The 17,151-nt window shown below is 40.6% G+C and overlaps 1 protein-coding gene across 1 annotated transcript in view; it reads right to left on the bottom strand.

Moving 5' to 3' along the window:
* LOC100926423 (vesicle-associated membrane protein 7-like) overlaps nucleotides 1-16,636 on the bottom strand; it is a 52,380-nt gene extending 35,744 nt beyond the window's left edge. Inside the window, 4 exon segments of the mRNA XM_023505724.2 lie at nucleotides 7,293-7,394; nucleotides 11,985-12,081; nucleotides 13,847-13,917; nucleotides 16,428-16,636. Of these exon segments, the coding sequence (XP_023361492.1) occupies nucleotides 7,293-7,394; nucleotides 11,985-12,081; nucleotides 13,847-13,917; nucleotides 16,428-16,505 (348 nt within the window). The 5' untranslated portion in view covers nucleotides 16,506-16,636.
* Nucleotides 16,637-17,151: the final 515 nt, after the last annotated feature.

Here is a 17,151-nt window from a genome sequence, read left to right as displayed (position 1 = left end):
CATATATTTAATTGTATAAAAATATTTAGAATAGCTCTTTTTTGTAGTAGCTCTATACTGAAAACTCATACAGTGCCCACCTATTGGGGAATGGATAAACAAATCATGCCATATGAACAATGCAATGTTATTATCGTTCCATAACAAATGGCAAAATAGACAGTTTCAGAGGAAACTGGGATAATCTCTATAAGCTAGGGAGCAACAAGAGCAGAACTAGGGGAACAATTTATATAATGATACACTTATGCAGGGACCATTATTAAGAAAAATCACTTTGAAAGGCTTTAGAAATCTGACAAGCCATAAATCCAGAGGAGCAAAAGAAATCTCACTTACTGCCAGAGACAAACATTTGTGGTCATGGCCACTGTGGAAATTTATTTTGCTGGATGATGTTATGAGAATTAGAGATTGAACATGGGAATGTCCTGTATGGGGACCAGCAAGAAGGCCAGTTTGCTTGCCTTTATAACTGTGGTTCTATTTATGCCCTACTGGATACATATAGGCCCTGTCTGCAGACTCTGCTAAGGTCCTTGATCATTTCTAAGCTCACTGTGGGGCTTCTACAAACCTTAATTGACTCCACTTCCCTCAGCTTTCTCTCTCCTCTGATTGGAGGGCTGGAAGATGGATGACCAGACTCTTTCCTATGCTTTCCCTCTAGAGGGCAGAAACTGGACTCTGCTCACTCCACGGGGCACCCGCTGCTCCACTTGGTTTCAACTCCCCCAAGTCTGGCAGAGCTCTCCCCCCTTTCCTGATGTCTTCCTTTAGATTGTAAACCCCTTGGGGGCTGGTGCTGTCATTTTACTACTCTTAACTCCAGTACTCAGTACACTGGCCTGACACATCGAAAGCATTTAATATTGGATTGGATTATTGGATTGGATCCCAAGGGCACAGGACCATAGAGATGAAGGCCAGCCTAAGGCAGATATGATGTAGCAGCCAGGGGTGAAGGGGCTGGGGATTTTGAAGGACACAGAAGGATGGGGCCTAGTAGTGAGAGAAGGTGCGATGGTGATGGGAATAAGTCTGACATTTTTCCATTATGAGAAAGTAGTGCCTTTGGAAAGGTTAGCGGACAGCCCAAACTAAGTAGCTGGTTGGTTGTTGTCATTTGTTCTTGTATTTCAAGAGGAACAAAATGACATTATTATGTTGGAGTCAAATTATGGCATGTCCATCTGTGGCTGATTAGACAAGTAAGAGCTTGAAATATATTTTATCCTTCTTTCTTTAATCTCTTTGGGGCATAAGCTTAGTAGTGATAAAAACTATTTGTGATTTTGGAACATTTTTTCATATGATTATTAATCATTTTTGCCTTTTAGAATACCTTGTTTCCCTATGCTCAAAAAGTTATCAAACTGTGCATACCCTTTGATCCAGCAGTGTTACTACTGGGATTATATCCCAAAGAGATTATAAAGAAGGGAAAGGGACCTGTATGTGCACGAATGTGTGGCAGCCCTTTTTGTAGTGGCTAAAAACTGGAAACTGAATGGATGTCCATCAGTTGGAGAATGGCTGAATAAATTGTGGTATATGAATATTATGGAATATTACTGTTCTGTAAGAAATGACCAACAGGATAATTTCAGAAAGGCCTGGAGAGACTTACACGAACTGATGCTGAGTGAAATGAGCAGGACCAGGAGATCATTATATACTTCAGCAACAATACTATATGATGACCAGTTCTGATGGACCAGGCCATCCTCAGCAACGAGATCAACCAAATCATTTCCAATGGAGCAGTAATGAACTGAACCAGCTATGCCCAGAAAAAGAACTCTGGGAGATGACTAAAAACCATTACAGAATTCCCAATCCCTATATTTATGCACACCTGCATTTTTGATTTCCTTCACAAGCTAATTGTACAATATTTCAGAGTCTGATTCTTTTTGTACAGCAAAATAACGTTTTGGTCATGTATACTTATTGTGTATCTAATTTATATTTTAATATATTTAACATCTACTGGTCATCCTGCCATCTAGGGGAGGGGGTGGGGGGGTAAGAGGTGAAAAATTGGAACAAGAGGTTTGGCAATTGTTAATGCTGTAAAGTTACCCATGCATATATCCTGTAAATAAAAGGCTATTAAATAAAAAAATAAAAAAAAATTAAAAAAAAAGATTAAAAAAAAAATAGAATACCTTGTTTCCTTCAAACTCTTGAGGCAAGGGTGACAGGAGGTTAGTGGACAGCCCAAACTAAGTAGCTGGTTGGTTGTTGTCATTTGTTCTTGTATTTCAAGAGGAACAAAATGACATTACTATGTTGGAGTCAAATTATGGCATGTCCATCTGTGGCTGATCAGACAAGTAAGAGCTTGAAATGACAACCACAGGTCAGGTACAAATAGTCCACATAAACATTTAGAGTAGATACTCTGAATTTGCACATCTCAAATTTCTTTGACCTACTGCAAGCCTGCTTTGCTCACAGAGCACAGAGGCTCCTTTGGTGTTGATAGCCATGTTGGGTGGTCCTATGCCAGTGTCTCCAATATCACAAATCAATTCTAAAGCTCTTCAGAAGGACCTTGAAAGTGTCCACATAGCAGTACTTCTGCTATGCTATCACCATGTGACCACTTGTTTTGTGTGAACTGTCTGTAAACTAAGTCTTTTAGATAAGAGTAAATTTGGCATTTGAATAACGTTGTCAGTCCATTGGACTGGAGCTCTCTGCAGGAACATTTGAATGCTTGGCAGTTTAGCTTGAGAAAGGACCTCAGTATCTGGTACCTTATCCTGTGATGATTCCTAAGATGATTCACATATAAGCATTTTGGTTTCTTGACTTGCCTTTGGTAGACTGCCCAGATTTCACAAGCACACAACAATGAGGTCTATATAAGGGTTATGTACCTTCAGTTTGGTAGTCAGTTCAATACCTCTTCTCTCCCACACTTTTCTTTGGAGCCTCCTAAACACTAAGCTAGCTCTGGCAATGCGTGATCAACCTTATCATCAATGTGGACATCCGTGCAAAGTATCCTGCCAAGGTAAGTGAAGTTATCCACAATATTCAGAACTTCTCCATTTGCTGCAACTCAGGGTTCCATGTATGGATGATGTCATACTGGCTGATGGAGAAGCTGTGTCTTCTTGGTGTTAATTGTTAAGCCCAAATTAGAACAAATCAAAGGAACATGAGAAATGGTATCATCCCAAGATCTCAAGTCCCTTGCCCACCTTGAAATGACCCTCTTGGGGCCAGGCGCAGGATGGCCTTCTTTGCTTGCTCAACAATGTACCTGTCTTTCTAAAATTCCTAGCTCATGGGCAGTCAGAGTCTGGAAGAAACTATGAGTGAGTCTTCTTTCATATGATGATTTAATCTCTTTGTTAAGTCCATGTCTTCTGAGTAAAAATGGCATATAGCAAGTATACTTCTCTCTGGAACTGAGCCATTATGCTGGGCTCTTTTAACAAGGTTTAATGAAACACAGCTTTGAGAGCTAGTCTGACTGGATGAATTTGAACTAAATGACAATTACATCCCAGACCAGGAATACAATTAGGGGCTCAAGGTCCATAGTTTTCTATGGTTTTCTGGTTCTATGGTTTCTGAGAACCAGAGAGAGCCTCTCATTTCCTCAGAAGTCTCTGTGATTGAGTGGAATGCCTGACCACGGAGTGAACCAGGAACTCACCCAGGCCTGGTTCTTGGGGTGAATTGGATTAGGTTATTGGCAGCAGTGCCCCCTTTGGTGATCAGACAAAACTAATGATAATGACATCCTTCAAAAGGTGGAGGGAATGAAGAGGGCCCTGCTCTTCTGAACCCCACAAGGAGGAATTGGTTCCTCACTTGTCAATTCTAATAGTGAAAGATGGGAAATCAAGGCCTGAAATACACACCCTGGGGAGGAGCTTGGCAGGACTCTTCTTCACAAGGATTGATTCTAGAGCTGGGCTAATAAATGTTTAACCAAAGGTCCTCCAGGAAAAAAAAAAAGAAGAGGCACGACATATTTTTAGGTTGAATTGGCATCACTGACATCTCCATCTATTCAAATGTTTAACCAAAGGTCCTCCAGGAAAAAAAAAAAGAAGAGGCACGACATATTTTTAGGTTGAATTGGCATCACTGACATCTCCATCTATTCACTTACTTAATTCCAGATAATCACAAAACTGTAAATCGAACCTGGAGTTGTGTTGATTGACTTCTGAGGTATAAATGCTTACAATGAAAACTTCACCAGCATTTCTAGGGAGCAGGACCGGCTGACTCCAGCATAGTCCTGACCAATAGTCTTCAGTGCCATGACTGCAGGGGACCAGGCCAGAGGAAGGGCCGCTGTGGAGGGTTGGATGCTCCCACAGCCTGGAGTTAGTTACCTGCTTGTCAGTGGCAGTTGGCCAAGGGTTGATAATAGTGCGGATAGTACAGAAAGTGAAGTCAGGGCAGGTAACGGAGAGTAAGTACGAAAGTATAGGATAGTTGGTCCTATAAAAGTGGTGCCCAGAGTGCTAAAATGCACAACGAGCTGAGGCTTGGGAAGAATGCAGAAAGGTGCTGGTTTGGTTTGGTTTTTTAAAGTTCTGTTTGGGAAAAGAGAAGAATCAAAGCCACGATAAGGATGCAGCTTGGGGGAGCTATAATGATGGTAACTGAGGATAGGACAAAAGCAGAACCACTCAATTTTTATTTTGCTTTGGCTTCGTTTTTGAAGGAGACTAATATTTGGCCTGAGAAATGTGGAACACAAATCGAGGGAAAACAAGAGACATTTTTGAGAGGTTAGGGCCGTGACCCACTGGGGACCCAAACTGTGAGAGCATGGGAAGGTTGCTGAGGCCCAGGAAAGGCCCAGGTTGTCCCATTGTTCCTTCTTCTAAAAGGAACCAGAGGGCAGTCCTAGAGGAGACTGACCTTGTCTTTGATTCCTGGCCACATTCGTTGGAGGCCTCATTAAAGAACACTAGAAAAATGTCCACGTGGCTTTATCAATGCAATCATCCAACCTTGATGAGGGAATGAGGGTGTTTCTGAGTCTAATTATTTGTTCTGTTTCATTGATCAACTTAAATACTACTCCTCCCTACCCCCCTGCACCTGCTCCGCCTGGTCCAGCCCAGTGGGGGCCGAGCCACCCTCTCCGATGCTTTTTTGCACCCGGATCATCCCTCACCAGATTTTAACCTTCCCACCTCGACCCAGTCCGGAACCTTTCTCTTGTTTTCCAGCTCAATCACCACGGACTCCCTTTCCCCTCCTGGGGCCACCTCTTTCTTCTGGCTCTCCCATCCCCCCTTATTTCCTTTGAGATCCTAGGCTTTTTTGTTCCTCTGAATGAATTTTGTTATTGCCTAGTTTTGCCAAGTCATGCTTTGGCAGTTGGATACAGCATCTGAAGAGCTGCATTTCATAAATCTATACTTCTCCAAGAATGCAGAACGTAATAAGTCCCATGAGAGCAGGGGCTGACTTCTGTCTTGTATTCCCTGTGCTTAGCTCAGTGCCGAGCACTTAAATGCATACTGTCCGACTCCCCATCCTGCTTAACTTTTGTCCAAGTTCTCAGTCAACAGAGATTTCAGAATTCAGTATGTGCTAGGCACAGTGTTAAACACTGATAATACAAATAAAAACAGTCATATAAATAAAATACAAAGATCTCCCACAAAAACCCACGTCCTTATCCTTAAGGAGCTACCTTTTAATGGGGGAAAACATATAAAAGAAAGCCTAAAAATGAAGATGTCCAGGATGTATTGGGAATAGCAGAGAAAATCCTGAGTCCAGATGGAGACAGGGGTGGACACACCTGGCCTGTGTGTCCCCCTGAAATGAAGCGCTGGGAGAAGCCATTCACCCAGAGGAAGGACCTCAAAGGCTGGGGGCACTTCTAAGACCTGGGGGGAACTTCAAGGAGGAAGAAGTTTCTAGGCCATGGAGTGTAACCAAGGTTCTCCCCAAAGCTTGTGAGAATGGAGCACTGTCTACCTGTTTTCTCTCACTTCTGTCATGTGATCCTCTCCATCTTTTCTTCACTAATGTGCTTGGTTTGTAAATTTGCAAAGTATGATATTAATCAATTAAATAATTTAACTAGTGCTATCATTTTTGCTACCTTGATTCACTATGAGCAATGTATGGTTATACAATTATTTGTTTATGTATTTCTGCAAAAAGTGTTTTGTAATTGTATATGTTACACATAAATATATAATATAAATTATATATAATAAACACACAAATATACACATAAATATATAATTAAAATATATAATAATTTATAGAATATAGAATATATAAATAAATAATATATAAATATACAGATATATACAATATAAGTATGCATATATGTGTTTCTATTTACATGAATACATATGTGTGAATATACACATGTATATGTGTATATTGATATATATAGGTGTATATAAGAAATACATTATCTTTTCTCCTTAATCTTCCATATTTTTATACAATTTTCCATGGTTATATTACAGTTATATATTGCTATATTACTGGTGTGGGACTCAAATGAGGCAATGTATCTAGAATGCATTGTAAATTCTTAAAGTACCATGCAAATATTGGTTATTTTTATTTTTACTAAATTCCAACTCCAGTACTTCATGGGCATCTTCCACAGTTCTTCCTAGTTACTTAATATTCCTAAACCACATCTTCATCTCTCTAGAATGGATGTTATAATACATGCAGCTCTTACCACATCTAGTTATATGACAACAGTATGACAATCAGGTGACATTAGGTCAGTTCAGCCTTTTATGAAGTCTTAGAACAATAGAAATTGCAGCTATGCTTGTTATTAACTCCATTAAAATCCCAGCCCATAACTCATAGAAAAGGCTTAATCTGGAGTTCTGGAAGGTTTGACAGCTGAGCAGAAATTCTAACAAAATGGAGAGGCTTGGACTGTGGATCCAACAATGGATGGCATGCTGCCTGTCCCAGGACCAACAAGGCCCATTGAGTGACGGGCTTAAGAGTAGATGGCGAGTAGATGTTGGATTTTGTTTTTTTCTTCAGTTATGTAAAAAATTTAGAAATATCTCAAACTGCATAATGGAGGACTCACCCTCACTGTAATCCTCAGAGATTTCAGATAAATTTAATGCTCTTTCTGTAGGTCTTTTGAATAGGGGCAGACCTCTTCAGCCTATGGTAGTAATGTGTTAGAGCACATCCATCCTGTTAACTTTTCAAAACTCAAAGGTACATCTTGTCACACATTTAAAGGATCATTGCAATAACCACACAAAATAGCGTAATCGGACTCCCAGACTGCTTACCATGCATTTCCCCAGCACATGCTGAAAATCTGCAATAATTGCATTTGAAGGAGGAAAAGGTTCTTGTAACATCAAGGGATTTTCAGAATAATTTTTGCTCACCTAGAGAAAGCAATGAAAACACTAATTTGTAATTAAATCTATTGAAAAATAACTGAAAAAAGTACAAAAAAAATTAAGGCACATTTCAAGTCCATAGCAAAGGCTTAACAAATGATACAGGATTTTTAACTCTTTAGAAGCATTGCCTGTGTCCTGGCCATCCCAGCTCTGTAAAGTGAGGGAACTAGACGGAATGATCTTTAGTCTTTCTCTAGCCTCCTGCTTCCTTCCTTTGGGACCTAAAGGAATTTACTTGTGGGTGAGATCAGGGCATTTCTTCTGGCTGAGTTGAAACCCCCGTATTCCTAGATGGAGAATACTTTAATTCTATGCATTTTGTGCTATGTTGAAAGTCTCTGATTTCTGTTTGCTATCTTCCTGGATAAATGGCTTTACTCATTATTTACCACCACCACCACCACCACCACTATTATTATTAATTAGCCTTCTATGTGCCAGGCACTATGAAAAGAGTTTTATAACTGTCATCTCATTTGATCCTCACAACAATTCTGGGGAAAGATGCTACCATTATTCTTATTTTATAGATGAGGAAACTGAGGTAAGTAGAAATTAAATGACTTGGCCCAAGATTACACAATTAGTGTTTGAGGTTGAATTTGGACTCAGATCTTCCTGGTTCCAGGGCCAATGTTCTCTCTATTGTACTACCAGCTGCCTGTGATGATCTTCTGTGCAACCAGTATGTGGTGGGAAGGAGTCAGCTTTGTGGATGATCCCCTTAAAAGGCTGTGATCTGCAAAACCCTAGCAGCTTTTTACCCTACCAAATTGTGTGTGGAGGCCAGTAATATTGGAAGTGCAGAGCGGTATAATTCTGGTCCAGCGCCCCATCTCTCTGAGGAGGACAGAGCGGTTCACGGCTCCTTCTTCTGCTCCCCTCAGAGCACTCACCCAGTCTTCTTTGGAGAGAGGTGAGCAGCATTCCAGAGCTGGGGATATCCATCATCTAGCCAGGCAGCAAGCACTGCACACATGGGGAAGGAAGCCGCCAGCCCGTGGCTGCCTCGCCTACAAGGACCCAGGGAAGCCCTGCAGAGTGATTCCTGCATAGCTACATGTGCAGCACTAACTTCTTGTCTATATTCCGTCTGCCCAAGGGATATTAAAAACTGGATCCCCTGTCCGAATTTTCCACATACTAAAAACTAAATTTATTTTCCTCCTCTTTCCTCTGCACTTTCCTATTTTTGTCAAGGGTCCGTCTGGCCATCTCTGGAGTCAGCCAGGTTCACACTCTCGGTATTATTCCTAATTTCTAATTCTCCTTCACCTTCCATGTCCAATCAGAGGCCAAATCTGGTCCTTCCTACCTGAATGAATGAATGAAAAAGCATCTATTAAATGCTTCCTCTCTGCCAGGGCCTAGGCTGCCATGCTGGGGACACAACTACAAAATGAAATCCGTCCTGCCTCCGGGGAATTGGGGGTCCAGCATAGAGAAGTTGGGAAGTTCAGGGGATGGTGGGTAGACCCACAAAACAACTGATGGATATGTTCTTGCCAGGAATGGTGTGGATTTGGTGGCTATTCAGAGAGCCATGGTACTACAAGGCAGGGGGAGGGTCTTAGGCAGTATGGTGGCTCTGGGGCAGTTCTGGAGAGTTATTGCCAATCAGAAGCATGACGGCATCTTTCAGCTCTTGCCCTTACTTGCAGGGCTGTCATCACTTCTTACCAAGAGTCCCTAAATTGGCCTCCCTGCTTCAAGGCTTTTCCTGTACATCATACACACAGCTGGCCACATGTTTCCTGCCATGCAGGGAAATCCGGTCCTTAAACTCCAAAGTATTCCAATTGCCTTTAGAGTCAATGTAATTCCTTTATTTGGCTTTTAAAGCCCTTTGCAAACTGGCCCTGACCTGACTCTGTAACCTTATACAGTAATCCCCTTCCTGCCCTTGTAGTCCTGCCAAAGAACTCTTCTCCCCATTCCTCTTTATACCTTTGCTCTGGCACTGTTTCCCAGGCTTGGTATTCTCTCTCAACACATGGTAAACTGAGTTTCCAGAAGCCCCCTTCCTAAGACCCTCCCTGCTGCCACTATTCTTTATGAGCTTTGTTACATTTATGTAAATGTAGCAGCCTTATCCCCACAGGAGAGCTCCTTGAGGTCAGAAATGGTTTTATGTCTGACTCTGTCTCCCCAGAGCCTTCTTCAGTACCTGACCCATAGTAGGAATTTAATCATGTTTGTGGATTAATTGTCATATAGGTTCTACCAGTAAGTGGCCATGTGATTATTGATTGTGTGCCTTTGATTTAGAAATTAAGTCCTGTAACAAAAACGTGAGCACATATGGATCAGCTTGAGCAGAGGCTGCATTTAATAGGTTTTTGTTCTGTCATGTCTCACTCTTTGAGACCCCATTTGGAGTTTTCTTGTCAGAGATACTGGAGAGGTCTGTCATTTTCTTCTCAGCTCACTGTACAGAGAAGGAAATGGAGGCAAACAGGGTTAAATGACTTGCCGAGGGTCACATAGGTAGGAAATCTCTGAGGTTGGATTTCAACTCAGGAGGATAAGTCTTGATTCAAGGCTCCACATTCTATCCACTGAGCCACCTAATTGTCCTCCATTTAACTGGGACTGGACAACAAAAAATGAGGGTCGATACAAATGACTCATGGATGCAACTTTTGAGTCATGACAGTCTGGCTTATTGATTTTTCCATAAATTCACAATTTGTTCAGATCTCTAATTTGTATTGTACATTTGTAAATAAAAATGAAGATTGAGTTTGTTCATTCTTTATCTCTGGTCAAGAAACCACATGATATCTGAACCACTGGGAGGTCAAGATTGTGTGTTGGGTTCACAAATAATATAACAAAAGTGATGTATGGTCTATAAATGCTTTCCTGCCAACAACACTGCATCGATACTTTTAATCAACAACAAAACATGGAAAAATAATATAGGCAATTATCCTATATAATACCCACTTTTAAGTTTCAGTTATATATGTGTACATCCATACACATATTTCAATAGGTGAAAGGATATATGTGATTTCATCAGTTAGAGTATACTCCCTCTCAGTAGAAATCACCATCTCCCCATATCTTGGTGTAGCCAAAAAAATATATCATGTTATGGGCAGTGCTTTGGGTATGAGTCATGCTGAATTTAGCTGAGTTGCTTCTTGGGTAACAAATACACCTCCTTCCACACTGCTCTGGGGGCAGCTAGGTGGCACAGGGAATAAAGCCCCGGGCTAGAGTCCTGAGGCTTATCTTTTGGTGTATATGTGTTTTTGTGTGTGTTACAAAAACATACAAATATATGTGAAGATTCTTTGTTATTCAAGGAGCATTGAATGTCATTTCTTATTACACTCATTATTTTGTAATTTTTGATAGCATTTAATTTTTCTAAATACATGTAATGATAGTTTTTAATATTCATTTTTGTAAAACTTTTGTGTTCCAGATTTTTCTCCCTCCCTCATCTTTCCCTTCACAACAACAAGCAATTTGAAATACGTTAAATATGTGCAATTCTTTTAAACATATTTCCATATTTTGCAAGAAAAATCACATCAAAAGGGAAAAAAACACAAGAAAGAAAAAAAAATAAGAGAACAAACAACACCAAAAAGATGGAAAATGCTATGCTCTGATCCCACATTCAGTCTCCATAGTTCTCTCTCTCTCTCTGGATGTAAGATGGCTCTTTCCATCCCCAAAGACTCATCTTCTTGAGTTCAAATCCAACCTCAGATGTTTACTCGATAGGGGATCCTGGACAAGTGACTTAATCCTGTCTGCCTCAGTTTCCTCATCTGTAAAATGAGCTGGAGAAGGGATAGCAAATCTCTACAGTGTCTTTGTCAAAGAAATTCCAAAGGGGTCATGAAGAGTGGGACATAACTGAACCATCACCACTCAGCTTCAAAGTCTTTCTAGCTTGGTATAAGATTTGCTACAGAATTACCTCATTCACACAGGTGCATGCACACACATACATAGCCCTCCCCCTCAAATCTATCATTTAATTGATGAAGACAGCTTCTGATCATGATTCTCCCTCTCCTCAGTAGATATCAGCACCTGCTTAGCATCTCCTAGACTGCCGGGGCCCAAAGCTGTACTCTGAAGGGAGATTATACTGCTGTCTCTTCTAAGTACACACACACACACACACACACACACACACACAAAGCATCAATATCTGTGAAACATTCAGCAAATCTCTAAAGGCAGTCATCATTATCGTGTAGTCATGTAGTGCATTCTTAGACAATTTTCTGTTGAAAAGTATCCTAATTTTCCTGAAAATGGTCATTCCTTGATTTTTTTCATCCACCTAGGCTAAGTAAGTCACATTCCCTTTTTCAGAAACATTCTCCAGAGGAGAGATACAAAAGCAGGGGCAGAGGTGAAGAGTAAGATTGAGGATTTCTGAATTGTACTGTTTTCCATCTACTCAATGCTAACTTTTATAGTTAGGGTCCTAAATATTTGTGAGGTTAGACTGCTTATTTCATACATAAATCTAAACACAGAAATCTTACAGAAATTTGGTGACTCAAATAAAGTTCGTAAATAGCTTAAAAAATTCCTTACCTCATCAAGAAATGCAGTTGGTAAGGTAACATCCAAGGGATTGTCTGTGGCACACAAGTAAGTGATTCCATCAATAAAGAGAGTATGGTAGACGTAACTTTGAAAAGATATGTACATTTACATCATAATTTTGCAGAAATTCATCTACCTGCTCTATAATTAATGTACAAAATTAAAGAAAGGCATGTAGCTTAATCAAGCTGTCTTTACCTAGGAAACTTTCTCTAGCTGTGAAATATTTGACATTTTCCAAGTTAACCCCAAATGGCAAACCTACTTTACACCATGGAAAACATGGAATTTTTAGCTTGCTCAAAGCATTTCAGTTGTCACCTTAGATATGAGGCATTTTCTGTGTTTTTTTTTTTTTCTGGAAATCAATTTTTTACTTAATTATCTATATATCTTCTTTACTACCCCCTCCATTTCCCCCCACCCCCTCAATTAAACCTTCTTGAAGGCAGAATCACTTATTTTTCTCTCTGTAAGTCCTTCACTTTGCATGGTACCTAATAAATCTCTGTTGAAATTAAATTTAATATATTTGACATTTGAATTTACTCATTTTGACAATGACTGAAATGTCAAATTTTGACAAAATTTGTCACCTAATGGTATCCCAATCAAAGTATACATTTCAAAATGGTCCTGGCAGATGTTTGCCTTTGGGGTGGGGAAGTCACATTTTGTGCTGGTTGAATAAGAAAATATTCATCTGATTAAGCATCTATTTATTTTTGGAGGGATTGGTTTCCAGTGCTTAGCACAGAGAACTCAGAGTAGGTGCTTGAAATGAACTTGTGGACTTATTGCTTACATTTTTGGCACTTGTTTACTGTGAGGGACGTGGGAAAATTGGAGGGAGGCTCTTTTGGCACATCCCCTAACGCCTCATTCTACAAAGCCATTCTATCTTTTAATTAAATTCTTGTTTTTGATAGATTCCAAATAATCTAGGAGGTCAAAAAGCAGCTCAGAAATAATTTAGGAGTAAATTTATCATGTGATAGCCTTCGTTTTTAATGAGGGATCATTAACACTGCTTTGTCTGGTCCAGAAAGGACTAGCCTTTGCATATGAAGGAGCTGTTACCAAACTCTAGTATCATTTGTATGATCCAGGATAAAGTAGAAATGACAAATGTATCCTTTTCATATGTGAATTGTCAGTAGTCTTTTGCATTACGATGTCTAGTCATTCCTTCCACAGCATGACTTGCCCCATCATGGTTCTGATATATCAAGGGTCTGCATAAGAAACTAAATGGGAATTTTGGGGAGTTTTGCAGAAGCCACAGGCAATATGTAAAGGCCAGCAGATAACAGAGAAAAGATTCAGAAACTCACAATACTTAAATTAAATGTATAGTATTGTATAATAATAAATTTTATCTTTTAATGCTACAACTATACACAATTTCTTCTCTGGTATAAAGGGGAGGCCCAAAAATTTTACTTGGATTTCCCAGATGGCAGAGGTACAACTCCTTCTAACCCTTGTTTTGTGGAAGGGATAAATTGTTCTCATGGTTCACTTCATTTTTGTTGATGGTGAATGCATATAGTCTTTCCCTTTAAAACATCTTTATTTTTAAATCTGTATACTTATTGAGAAAAAAGTTCCTAATTTTCCCAGAAATCAAGTAGTTGTTATTGTGAATAACTGGCATGATATGAAGGAAAGAGGTTGATAGTTCAAATTGTCTTTAGAACAATGGAGCAAAGCTACAGTTAGTCTAATTAAAGTCATTTTACAGTATTGTCTACTATGTACCCTCTCTATTTTTGAGCAGTGAGATCATTAAGTGAGAGCCACTAAAAACTAATTTGTGCAGACCACAATCCTAGAAACACACCCCTTACCTTCCAATTCGTGCTGTGGTCTTTTTCTCAGCCTTTAGAAGCACTAGTTTTAGCACTGATGAAACTGCATCCTAAAAATAAACTATTAATGCTCAGTCTGTTGTAGAGAAACAAATAGAAGATGTATAATTATAGACTTGTTCTTCCTTAATAAATCAACTGGATCATGGTAAGTTTAGCTTGGTTTGTGAGTAATAAACATCATGTTGATTATAAATATTCATGTTCATTGGAAGAAAATAGGATATAAATCATAGATAAATAATCAATCTTGGTACATCATAACCATGTTTTGATATGGTTTCTACCATGTAAAGGACCATCTAGTCACGCTGTGGATTTTCATCAGCACCAATCACCAGGGGGCCAATTTAACTGGGCACATCACTTTCACGGAATTACTGTAAGACATCTCAAATTCTCATCTCAGTCTCTATCTCTGTCCAGACTCAAGGACTCAACTGAAACTAAGCAAAAAAAAAAAAAAAATCTACTTATAATTCATTTCTTTCTTCTAGAAAGAGAAACAATTGTCAAAGGCCCTTCCTACTTCTCTCTTCAAATAAAAATATCAAGCACATCTATACTATCCAGTGGTCTGCAAACTTTTTTCTCTTGTCAAGTGCCCTGAGGAACGCTGTACACTGAATTTTGTGTCAACGGAAAGGGCTATGTGGGCATAGTCCTTTCAGAAAGAGTCTCCACTTTTGTCTGGTGTCTTGCAGACTCATGGCCAGATCCTACCCCTAGCCCCTGAAACATTAACCACACCCCTTCTTCTATTCCCCAAATCTCAGGGGAAGCTATATTTTCTCTAGAAAATAACCCTGGCAAATTCTGGGTCATTGTTAGGAGAATGGGAAGAGTGGGGCAAATCAGAAATGGCAGTGCCTCCTTCCAAATGGAATTACCTTCAGGTGCTTCTTTCCAAATGGAATCACCAGCATCATAGATCCAAAGCCTGAAAAATCCTCAGGGTGCAACTATCGAATTCTCATCTTATGGATGAGGAACTGAGGCCTAAGGAGACTCTGAAGTCACAAAAGTAGTGTCAATAGGGGAAGATTTAAAGTAGGCTCAGAACTATTACTTTTTATAATAAGAATAACACCAGTTTACATCGATACAGTATTTACTATGTACCAGTATATGCTAAGTGTTCATAATAACTAACGTCAATATGTGATTTACAACCTACTAGCACAGTGCTCTTCACAATCACCCTGGGAGTTGGAAGCCACGACGCTCCCTGTCATACAAATAAGGAGACTGAGGCAATCAGGGTCAAACAGCTAGTGAATGGTTCCTGGAGGATCCCAATAGACTTTAACGTCCTGATTCCTTTTAGTTTCATACTGGTTGTAAATCTTGACCCCCAATAAGCCCTCACTCAAATTTATGGAGACAAAGATCTTCCCCCCTCCTCCAAATTTATTTTGAACCAAACTTGTAGTTTCAATTGCACGAGGAACTTCTTTTATCAAGTCATCTTGTTACTTGCTTTGGAATATTGTAGTCTTTTTTTTTTCCCAAGTGAAAATGATGTATATTCCAAGCATATTAACATGCAGTTAAAAAAAAAAGTTGAGTTTCAAATTCTCTCCCTCCCTCCGTCTCTCCCTTCCTGCAGCAGGCCAGCAATGCTATATAGATTATATATGTGCAGTCATGCAATATACGGCAGCCTTTTAGGAAGCTCCTGGACCACCTGCCAGGGTCTCAGGCCATCATGGGTCAGCTCCTGCCCAGGCTGCCTCTCCCACACTCTAAATAGGGAGGAGCCTCGTGCTTTCATTCATTCATCCCTCCCCCTACTCAGGGCAGGCCCCACCTTCCCGGAAACTTCATCATCTCAGGGACCCAACTGCTCAGGGACCCGAGGAGTCAAATTACCTAAGCAGGATGGATCAGAAGTAAACTCTGAAACCTGGTCCTTCCTTTTTTGGAGAAGCCAGCCCTCCGGGCGCCCAAGCTAAATGAGAGATTATCTTTAAAACCCTTAGTCTCAATGTCTGGCATACAGTAGGCACAAGATAAATGCTTGCTTCTTCTTCCCCTCCCCCCTTCTTTCCTTAATGCAGAGTCCCAGAGGTTTAATTCTGCACCAAGACTTTTGGGACACGGTAAACTAAGGAAATACAAACTAAGGGCAGGAATCGGATGGATCCGCTAGATTTCTAAGTGGTATTTAAGTAATATACGATGTTTATTAAATATATTAACTATACAATAAAATGCATATTGAATTAATTTAATTAAAATGTAAATTAAATTGGGGGGGATGTTAAATTTTTTTTTTTTTTTTTTAATCAGGAGCTGTCAAAGGCCTGAGAATGGGATTAAGGGGGATTCTCATCAGTAATTTGTAGTTGTGGGTTTTCTGGTACCACCACTTTCCCTCGGGGCTCTGTGTTTAACCACAAAGCCTTTCCCTGGAGCCCGACAGCGGGGAGGGCGAGCAGGGAAGAAGAGGCCGCGGGTCTCAGAGGACCCCTGGAGACAACACGTGGTGGGGCCGCAGCGTTCGCCTAGCAACGAGCGAGCTAAGCAGGGCCTATGTATGGCCGGGAGGGGTGGCTACCTGATAGGAGCCTCCAGTCAGGGCCAGCTCGGCCAGGATCACCCGGCCATTAGCAATGCAGCTGTACGTGATGGTCATTGCGGTTCCAGGCCTGCTGGTGGCGGCGGCAGGAGCCTCAGCTTAGCCAACCGCCCTCAACGGCCGAGGAGGCTCCGGCGCAGGCGCAGCGCTGCCGAGGCGGGCCCGGGCATGGGCGGGGCCGTGAGTGGCGGGCCAGGGAGGCCAGAAAGAGGGCGGGGCGAGGGGCGGGGCTTCACGGCGAGGGGCGGGGCTTCACGGCGAGGGGCGGCCCCCCCGCAGGAAAATTAGAATTCCTCATTGCCTGAATAAAACATCTCCTACTCATTTGTAAAATGAAGAAAGTCATCAAATACTATTTGTAAAGTGCTTTGCAAAACTTAAAGCGGCATGTAAATGCTGGCTATCATTATTAGCTGATTAAACGTTCTGTTTTAATCTACTTTAACCTATCTTTGAGTCAGCTCATGTAAGCTCCTTACTCAATCCTTTTTGCTCTTTTTCTCTCCACTTCACGCATTCTCTTTCCTCTCTTTTCCTCACTTTAGTCTCTGTCCTCCCTTATCTCTCTTTCACTTCTTCTTTTTTCTTCTTTCCTTCTTTCCCTTCTCTTTCTTTCCTTCCTTTCCTTTTCTTTTTCTTTCTTCTTCCCTTCCTCCTTTCCTCTCTTTTCCTCACTTTGTCTCTTCCTCCCTTTCTCTCTTTC

The sequence above is a fragment of the Sarcophilus harrisii genome, chromosome 6 (genome assembly GCF_902635505.1).
Source record: "Sarcophilus harrisii chromosome 6, mSarHar1.11, whole genome shotgun sequence".
Lineage (NCBI taxonomy): Eukaryota > Metazoa > Chordata > Mammalia > Dasyuromorphia > Dasyuridae > Sarcophilus > Sarcophilus harrisii.
The sequence above is the reverse complement of the archived record's forward strand: the minus strand, read 5'-3'. Positions and strand labels throughout refer to the sequence as shown.